The sequence below is a fragment of the mitochondrial genome of Glycine soja (genome assembly GCF_004193775.1).
Source record: "Glycine soja mitochondrion, complete genome".
NCBI classification, from domain to species: domain Eukaryota; kingdom Viridiplantae; phylum Streptophyta; class Magnoliopsida; order Fabales; family Fabaceae; genus Glycine; species Glycine soja.
In genome coordinates, this window is record NC_039768.1 from 342,501 (window position 1) to 352,500 (window position 10,000).

Consider the following 10,000-nt stretch of genomic DNA (forward strand, 5'->3'; position numbering starts at 1 on the left):
ATACCTTTCTTCTCGTAACTACGATCTGTCTTCGGTGTTGATATGATCTTTCTATCAAGAGAAGATCGGGAATTGCCGCTAGGCTTTTCTTTTAGCTCTCACTCATCCCGGGCGATTCTGATTCTTAGTGGCCAATAAGGAGTAGTTGTGGCTTTTGACCAAGAGAACGAGCTAGACAGAAAAGGTACCACCGAAAGAAGGTCGACCTCACCCCCTTTGGTAAACCGAAGCAGAGAAAGAGGAAGAAGCAAAGCTAGGCCATTCGATTAGGGATGTTCTCACCTGTGCGTACTATCTTGAAGAAGGAATATAAAAAAGAACCTTATTCTTTTTCGCATCTCCCAAGTTCGAATGCTTTTTTGCTGTTAAAAGAAATCGAATACCATTCGTGACCCAATTCAAAAACGGAGTGACTGAAGACCTCCTCCCCCTTTCCCGCCTATCCCTCCCGCAAGAGAGGACTCGTTCTGGCTTTAAAGAGCCTCTTTTTTAGCAGTCTCGCCCATAAGAGAAGATTGACCATCTCTTCTTCCAAGCTTCTTTCTGCTTCTTCTCGGCGTAACGAAAGAACTAGATGAGGAGAGGCCTCCGGTTTCAAATCCCTACCCTACGCCTTACGAGGGCGCCCTAGCCAGATTCACTCCCAAGGGTCAATCAAGCCTTTGAAACTAGTTCAAATAGTCGTCACAGTCTTCGTTCCTGCTTTCAACGAGACTTTCTTAGCTGCATCAGCTTGTAAAACTCTCTCTCCTTCACCAGGAAAGGGAGAGCGGACAAAGTACCAGACGATTTGGGTTGGGTAAGAAGAGCGTACGATAAGAGTAAGCAGACGATGTCGATAGAAGACGATTCGTGGGATCTTCCTCAAAGTCAAAGAAAGAGAAAAATGAGCTAAGCTAAAGAAGGTATGCCCAGCCCATGAAATTCGATGTCGAATGAGTACGATTTCGAGCATAAAGAGAGAAGAAAAAGGAACTATTTAGCAAGAATCTAGGTTTAGCAAGATAGCTGCCAGAAAGACTGAGCTTAGGTGCATAGCGCTTAAATAAGTGGTTGAAGAGTAGCTTTCCATCCCGACAATGACTACTTACTTTCCATTTTTGGGATTTCACTTAACTTAAAAGACTGGACTTCCAGCAGCAATGAGAGCAAAGGCAAGGAATTGATGCGCCAATAATCGAAGAATGGGGCAAGGCAAATTTCCAGACAATGGCAAGTGCTTGAGAAGGAGCTGTGAAAGAAGGGGCTGCTAGAGAATAGGGAGCTCTTGAAGAAGAAGGGATTGCGGGGTGAACGGCATTCTGTTGTACTACTAACACTAGCTGTACTAGAGTAGTTTAGTAGCGCCTTTTGAATCAAAATCAAATAGGCGAACCCTTTCCGAATCCGAAAGGCGAACAGCCCGCATTGCAAGCAAATAGATAGCCCCCGCCCGTTTGAGTCGTTGCGAGCCGGAAAGCGTACCGGCAGTTTGAGTCACGAAAGGGCCGCTTGCTTAATCTTTATTTTATTATTTATATATACAAATATATATACAAACAAAGAAGAAAATCATTTTTTTATCCAATGGTTCATTCCTGGGAAGAGGAAGAAGCAGATAGAGCAAAGGCCTCCTCTTTCCGTCCACTCTTCCCGAAGTGAGCGAATTGCATGTAGAGATCCGTAGGGGCTTATAGTTTAATTGGTTGAAACGTACCGCTCATAACGGTAATATTGTAGGTTCGAGCCCTACTAAGCCTACCACCCCCTTCTCTTCACCCGATACAAGAAGGCAGTCGAAGTCCCCTCCACTCTTCATTTTATGGGAAGACATCGCGTTCCTAGTCGATTTCCCTCATTGCACTGTCCCCTTAATGCTACGAAGTGAAGCAGGCATAGAGACCAACCAAACCATAGGGTATCTATCCTGTGATCTTTCATCAACCCCGGCTCGGTATCGGTAGTCTCAGTCTTTCCCTGCCTGCCCTGGTATGAGTTGAGAGTTTAAGAGGGAGTCTTATTCTACTCTAGGCTCACTCCACCCCCTGTCTTGTCTTATTTCAGGAGGGACTCGATTGTTAAGAAATCCCTGACTCTGTCTTTGGGCTAAAGCCTATAGTTATCTCCTCACTAACGGAAGTATCTTAGTAAGTAGCATCAGCTCTTCCGGGGGGAAAGCCTAAGTCAGGAGTTTTAGCGGGCTATCCACAAGCATTAGTTCTCCCCCTGACCTGCCTCCCAACCTCAAGATCATCAGCGGACGACGCCTTCTTCCGAAAGTCCTCCCTCTTTGCTTTGCCCCAGCGAAAGAGACTGAAAAAGATCCGTATCTGATTCCTCGGGTCTTGCTGCGTCAGCTACCGTAGATAGGAAGAAAGCTTAGTAGTAGGAAGCAAAGAAAAGTATGCCCTACATGTCAACAGGGTGGAAGTTCAAAGCATCGAAGATGAGTACATGGAAGCACCAATGAAGAAAGTCCAGAGTGCAGATATAACCTTCTCGACAGAAGACATCTTGCTGGACAGGAAGAAGCATACATAAGCGGCCTCTTTTTCTCACCGGTGACATCGGCGAAAGAAAGAAGGCTACCGCGGGTAGAGATCGACCCTGGGGCCTCCATCAACGTGATGCCACTGCGGGCCCTAGCCGATCTTGGAATGAATTCCTACGAGCCGGCTAAGTCAGACCAAGGTTACTATTCCGGGGTACAATGCCGACTCGCAGCCATCGGCAAGATTCGTCTCTTGTGTGTGCCAAACATGGGATCTGAAGACTGAGGTCACTTCTTACGTGATTGACGGTGACACCTCCTAAACTTCCTGCTTGGATCCACAGCGTGGTACCTTCCACCCTTCATCAATGCTTCAAATACGTTGATGAGAAGGGAGAAACTGGGTATTTGCCGACAAGAAGCCCTTTTCTTATTAGTATTAGATATCCTGAACCTACTACTATTGAATAATCCTGGTAGTCCAACTACATAAAAGGTTATTCCTCGAAAGATTGTTCCTTCGTTGACTAGAACGAGAAGTACCAGATGGGGGAGACCCGCTACTTCAACGAAATATACTACCTCACTAAGATGGCTGTCAGCCCGAGTGCCTGTCACGACCACAACTACCAAGATTCAACCGTCTTTTGTTTTGCTGCTGCTACGCCCTTTCTGACCTGTCCACATTAACATTCAATACGGGTGTGATCCACGTTCTTTACTTTTTCTTCACTTGCACAAAGCTCTTATGTCGCGAAATACAGTGCAAAAGATGTTCGGTATAGCTATGAGAATGAGAGCTGAGTAAGCATCGCTCAGACAATTAGCTAAGCATGCGTGACGTAAAAGATAGCCCTGCCGTTGGCACTTAATCTAACCACACCCTTATTTCATTATTTCCTGACTGACATGCTTTTTCTCTCTCAGCTGGGTTGGGTGTCACAGCTTATACCTCGAGTGGCTCTTTATCCGTAGCGGATCTCCTTCCTGGGTATTGACACACAGTGCATATACTCAGGATATCAAATAACCTCATCCTAGAGAATAGAATAACGATTTCCAGTCCTCTCTTACCTCTCTTATCTCACTGACTGGAATGACAGGAGATTGGCTTGGCGCACTGGAAAGGAGATTAAAGATGGGATGGAATATGCCAAGGGCTGATACGAGTACTCTTCCTAAAGCACCGGTTATTGCAACAACGGGACAGTAAGAAAGCAAAGAGAGTTACGAAGGAACGGTGACGAACCCCATGCCTTAGGCCAAAAAGGTGAATCCCTCCTAGCTTGCATAGTGCTTTTTGTGGTAAATCCCTTGACTGATGCCAGCTTAGCTAACGTAAACCTTGTCTCTCTATCTACTGCTCGTGGCTATCTTATCCCTACCGCTCGTAGATTCACTTCATTTTATTTTGAAGGCGGACATGTTGACATGAAAAAGAAATTGAATTGCTCGAGTTAGATTGCAGCTTATTCTCAAGCACTAGCAGCGGTTAATGATTAACGTCCTCCTTCTGTAACAGTTCTTTCTTTCCCACTTGGATGAAATTAGCCGGGGTAGAAGTTAAGTTCTTTTTGAAGAAGATCTCTGGTATTCATTGGAAAAGTCAGATCCGATGTCTCATCGAGAGAGTAAGATTCTTTCACAGCAAATGAAAGACCTCTAGCAGTTCCTTCTATGGCATTAAGAACAATGAATAAGTAAAAATAAAATGGACTGGTTTTCCAATGCCGGGGGATCTTTCTTAACTATAGGGGTCCCTTCCGAACTATTAGACAAAGAAAGGTTAGTTGTGAAATGAAACTGCTTAATCGAGCCGTAAGCCAACCCATATCCTTCGGTATCAGTTCCTACGGTTAATAACCTCTTCCTTTCTCCAGATTCTCTTTCTGTTGAGGCAACATCTTCAAAAGGGGATTGGCCTTGGCTCTACCATGAACCTCTCCCGACTCCACTGATGTGCTAACGCCTCGTCTCTCCTTGACGTCTTTCCGGTTCCTAGTCAACGAGCGAAACTCCTCTTTCTTCGCTAATGGTTTTGGCTTAGTCGTCCCTCACAGCCAAAGAGAAAGAAAGAGACTCCCCTATGATCTGCTCACCATACATACCTTTCAACTATAGAACCAAGGATGAATCAGTCCATCTCCCCAAAACTAGCTAATATCCGGATTAGTCCTCAGGTGTGGAAACTGACCGGGGTTGAAGTTGGTATGCCTTCTTTTGCCTGCAAGGGCTTTTCTTGTATCTTGTAGTTAAACCGTAAGAACTCCTCTATACCATAGTCTTTCTAAGTGGGTCTTCCCCCTCATTGCATTGAGTCCTTTCCTTTTATTTTGTGTTCCAACAGGCTGTACCTTTCTGTTTTCATAACAGTTCTCCCTTCTTTAAGATTAAGAAGAAGAAAAACTCCTCAACCTAGACATAGAACTCCTAGCTCTGCTCTGGAGCTCTTGATCCCATTGGATTTCAATACCTAAGAGGACCTGTTGATTCTTTTTAACAGCTACCGACTCTTATCCTCGCTCACTAAACTCCCCCAACCTAGTCTCATGTCAAGAGAGAAGAGCGGAACTTCTTTTTCCAGGCCACCTACATCTGATCCATCTGGCGAAGAGGGGCGCATCGTCTGAAGCTACCGTCCATTCCAATAGAGACTCATCATCGGAGAAAGATCCGTCAGGCACAGGTCTTCGTTAAGCTCTGCTCGGTGCTGTTTTGTTCAAAGTGAATCATTGAAGTTGGTGATAGGTCGTTCTGGCTCTACGTAGTTCAGTGCATGCTAAGTAATCTCACTCAGGCGCTTCGTAATAGGCGTTGGATTTCGGTATATAAAGTATATAAGAGACTGCTTTTTGTTATTCTTTTCAATATTATTATATACACGGATTCAAATTTATTAAGTATAAAATCAATATTAAAGAAATTCAAAGAAAAGATCTCTACTTGTATGTACGAGACTGGGCCGACTGCTTAGACGAGAACAAAAAGGGGGGATGAAAACCCGTTCCCGATTGCCTTTGATTCTCATTGGAATGGGACCCCCTCGGCTTCGCCTTTGAAATCGGAGACTGTTCCAATTTCCTACTGAGATAGGCAAGCGGAGGGAGAACTAGACGTATCTTGCTAGGCAAAGACAGGTTAGAATGGATAGCTTCGCGAGGTGCCGCGCAATCTGCTGCTGCTGGGTGGAGGAAAGACTAAACCCATTTCGCCCAGGAAGGTTTGATTGCGAAACCTACCAAGAATGAATTTGAATTTCAGGATGGATCATAGGATCAGATGTGATCTCTGGTGTCTCCACCATAATGCCCAGGTTGGAACATGAAATGATATTGATTGGCAAAAAAAGAAGGGAACGAAGTAACTCGACCCCGAAGGGGGGAGGGATTCCAGCTAGACTGTAGAAGCCGGTGGTTATGCTGGAAAAGGCTATTCTCGTCACGTTCAACGCGGGTGAACCAGCCAAATTGGAATAAAGAATATGAATAGGAAGGTGTACTATCGATCAATGCCCGCTTTAGGTCCTCAAAAAAGTAAAAACTGGTTATACGCCCATCTTGAGAACTTAGGATCCTCTTTTTTAAAATGTCAAAACGCTTAGCTTAGTTTGTCGACTCTATCTCAACAAAGGAAGAATCGTTCGTTCAAGGGAAAGTCCACTTCGCTTCTTTTTCGTCATGTCAGTAATAAAATGGTATCAAAACCGGGAAATTTTGATATTTTTCTTCATGTCACCCTTGTGTATTGGCATGAACAGTGCGTTTTATCGAGATTGTTGGCATCCAAATCTTGTAATCACATCTCCATGGTGAAAGAGAAGGGAACAAGCAACGGACATAGAATAGAGAGGCAAGAGCAGGAACCACTGCTTGACTGGAAAGACGAAAGGCGGAAAAAGAGATCGGGATGTGAGATTCCTAATTTAAATGAAAGGGATGACCAGATATATATGCTCACAAAGTGCTTTGCCTGTAATCGATGGCAGAAAGACTAACTCTTCCCCCTCTCTTAGCCCAATCCGTTAGACAAGGGTGCGGTCACTCGTTCCTCGCTTTTGCCACAAATGGCACCTACATCTTGTGGGCAGGTTCTCATCTTTTGGGCCTGCTCTCACCCGATAAAGCGCGATACGCGGAACCAAGATCGATATAAGATATTGGACGGTCTTAGGGGCCCGCGTAGCCCATGCCGGCCTTGCTTGAAAGTCCCACTTATCTTTCATCCATCCACCTTTTTTTCCTGACTTTTAGCGGTAGTCAGCTGTCCTTGGAACTATCGCTCATGACTGGATCTTTATCCATACCGAATAAAAAAATGGATTTCTGATCCGATCCAATCGAGAACTTATCCCAATCAACGAGGATGACGCTTCTCGGCAATATGCCACCGATGACTACCACTGCAGGAGCAAGTCTGAGTGAAAGAACGAGTTTAATACTTTCTTAGCTTAGAGAGGGAGGCTACTGAAGCTAGTCGGGTTTAGGTCTGATATTTGCTTGCCTGAATCTATCAACAGGGCTTTCATAGGGAGGTTTTTCTTAAAGTTTTCAAGTGATAGTGGAATTACCAACAAAATACCAGACTCTCTGGACTGGCTTTCTCCAACCAAGATAGGGTTTTGTCCATTCCGCTAGGACAGGTCTAAATGCGCTGGATTGATGCACCGGTAGGGGGGAGGACAAAATGCCTAGCCGTCGGGGGTTCTTCCATCATATCAAAATAAAGCTCAGTCTCCCAACAGCAACAACCAATCCGGGCGGGCGGAATGGCGCCTATACTCGGTCAATGGAGTCCACTGCTGGGACTGGCATTGGATTCGGCCGCCAGTTGTTTTGCTATTGGTGGCACATGGTCCCTGTATATGGAACTGGTCAGAGAACGAATAGACGCGGGATCGATAGGCTCCGAATATCCAGTTTTGGATCTCTCTAACGGGACTGGAACGGGCGAAGCCATTGGATTGATTGGGCGAGTTAGCCCAACAGGAATGTGGTCGTCTAGATCGTACCTGCGGAAAGATTAGGTGGACCCCTATACATTGATTAGACCGAAACCAATCGAAGCCATGTATGTGATCGATCGAGCTACCCGCATTTTTGTTTTGCTTTATCAAGCAGGGGCTTAGCCGCTTGTTTCTATTTCTGGCAGCATTGGGAAAAAAAGAGACAAAACGTCGAATGGCTAAAAAGCCCTATTTATGTATGTGGAAAGTCTATACTTAACACACTCAATTGGAAGCTGAATCCTCACAAGCTTCGAAACCCTTTTACTACACCACACCTGCTACCCACTTTCTTTGTTATTGGTTCAAAAAAGCCTAAACATTCCTTTTCTTATTCTTACTCTGCTTCATCCTATGGCTGCTCTTTAATATGTTCTAAAACCGCCAACCCTTGTTGTTACTTATTCATCGGCGGAGGATAGAGCTTTTCTTTTTCTGCTTTCCTATGATATGGATTTGGTTGATTCTCCTGTGGTATCGACTGCCTTTGTTCGGCTGAGACTTCAGCGTCTGCGGATTCTCTAGTAGCTGCTCTAGCGTCTGCTTCGTCGGGTGCTGAATCGGATGCTTTATCTGCGCGGTTTGAAACTCTTTGGAAAAGAAAATGCTTTGCCCAGGAATTCTAGGTTGAAAGCCCTCTCTGACCAAAACCAGGAACGAAAGTCTTGATCCTAGGCTTTGGAATCAATCAAAAGAGCCCGAGCCGAGTAAGGATACAACGCATCAGTATAAGCTGCTACAGCATCAGGCAGGGCAAAGGTACTTTCCAGACCTGAATCTACAAAAGATAGAACCTAAATAAGAAGCCAGGGAGGCCTTCTGGTAGAAAAAAGGTATGCAGGGGTTCTGGGTCTATTATAACCAGAAGGGGGGAGAACGGATTTTGGGACGTGTCTGTCCCACAGTCTGGTGAAATGTACGACCTCCTACATAACCTAGCCCAAAAGAGTGTAAGCGAGGGATTAAAAACCTAGTTGATCACTTATAAAGTCAAGTAGAAAATCTTATTCTATTTTGATTCCCAACATGCAGAAGTACAAAACCAATTAACATAGAAACTAGAGTGAGTTGGATGGAACCTGATGATCTTCGAGGCCGAAGGGAGCTAGAGTGGAAGCTGGCGCGGGAACAGTAGGAGCTCCAGCTCGCTGAATAAGCCACCACAATATAGGAAAAAGAATAAGCAACAGGAGAAGGATGTGTCTCAGGTGCGGAGACCTGTTTCGAAGGTGAACCAGCAGAGTAAGATGCAACCGGGCATGAAGCAGCAAGTGCTGTAGATCTGGTAGAACTTCTTCTCGGAGATGTTTGGTTAAGTGAGGTGGCCCAACAAGCCGAACCACATGGGTCGAGTACAAAGCAACCAAATATCCGGACTTCGGAGTCGGAATCTGAATTCATAATAGGTTTTTGTTCGCTCCGCAGGCACGAACTAGTCGAGATGTATGTGGTGCCCTTTCTTTCATTCACATTGGTGAGGTTGCTTGATTGTAGGGGCCGGGAAAGGGTCTGCCACCACTGGATTTTTTTGTAATCGATGTAGCTTCGTCGTCTGTCTCGGGATCGGTAGTGTTCCCCCCATTCCTTAGTCTTAGCTTAAAGGATGTTGATCTTTCTTTTATTTAAGATACAATCTGTAAGTAAGTTACCAAAACTTTTTGTGTTGTAGACGGCGAAGAGTCAATAGAAATAGAATAGGAATCCCTAGAGAAGAGAGTTCCCGAAAGGAGAAGGGGAATTGACCAGTTCTGGAATTCACAACTACAAAAATCACATCCTATTTTAGCGGCAACCAAAGCTACTTACTTTTGAACCTTTCTTAAGCTCAGAGCAGAGTAGCTGGAAGTAAAGTAGAAGAATGAGTCTAGCGACCAGGAAGCATAGATAGCAAAGGCGGAGATGGTACTTTAACAGTAAAAGGAGGATCATATTTAACATGCAATTTGAAATCACGTACTTACCCCGGGGTTGCCCCGAATCCACTAATAAAATAGGTAATGTTGGCGAATCTTCTGATTATCGAGTTTCAATTCGACAAGTACCAACAGGCCGAAAAAGACGAAAAAAAGGCCTTGCATACTCGAGAAGTCAATAGCAACCACTCTTACTGATGATATTCTTTACTTTCTAAGGTCCCGCGGTAAAGTAAAAAAAGCTAAAAGTAGGCTCGCTATTGCGAGCTATACGGGCTGTTTGCCTTTATACGGCTTCGCTATCGCTCCTATGAAGTGGTGGGCCTTCTAGAAGCTTCGCCAGAAGCAAGCAAGATGAGGTCGCTCTCCTTCGCTCGTGTAGTACTTGACTTACGAGCTCGTGTAGTACTCGCCCCTATAAAATCAAAAAAGGCTTATGCACTCGCTGTCTACTAAACGAGCGTTAGAGCGAGCGAAGCCTTCCATTTAGTGGCTTCCCCCCTTATCCCTCACCCTACTCTTTCATTTCCGCTTAAGTTAAGCTTCCCCTGTTGTTTGTGGGATTAATTGATTGAAAACCCGAGAACCATAATCTTTACTAGGAACTGCTTCTAC

At 44.9% G+C, this 10,000-nt stretch overlaps 3 protein-coding genes and 1 non-coding gene across 4 annotated transcripts in view; 2 read left to right on the plus strand and 2 right to left on the minus strand.

Moving 5' to 3' along the window:
- The first annotated feature begins 1,666 nt into the window (after window positions 1-1,666).
- trnM(cat) lies at window positions 1,667-1,740 on the plus strand. Its single transcript has one exon. It is a non-coding gene; the product is annotated as a tRNA-Met (tRNA).
- A 4,421-nt stretch (window positions 1,741-6,161) lies between these two features.
- orf100 (hypothetical protein) lies at window positions 6,162-6,464 on the plus strand. The gene has a single exon. It carries the CDS (start codon window positions 6,162-6,164, stop codon window positions 6,462-6,464), a length of 303 nt encoding a protein of 100 aa, YP_009532869.1.
- Window positions 6,465-8,462: 1,998 nt separating this feature from the next.
- orf136 (hypothetical protein) lies at window positions 8,463-8,873 on the minus strand. The gene has a single exon. The coding sequence runs from the start codon at window positions 8,871-8,873 to the stop codon at window positions 8,463-8,465; it is 411 nt and encodes a 136-aa protein (YP_009532870.1).
- A 1,049-nt stretch (window positions 8,874-9,922) lies between these two features.
- cox2 (cytochrome c oxidase subunit 2) overlaps window positions 9,923-10,000 on the minus strand; it is a 783-nt gene continuing 705 nt past the window's right edge. Inside the window, exon 1 of the mRNA in view lies at window positions 9,923-10,000. This exon is cut by the window's right edge and continues 705 nt beyond it. Within this exon, the coding sequence (YP_009532871.1) occupies window positions 9,923-10,000 (78 nt within the window).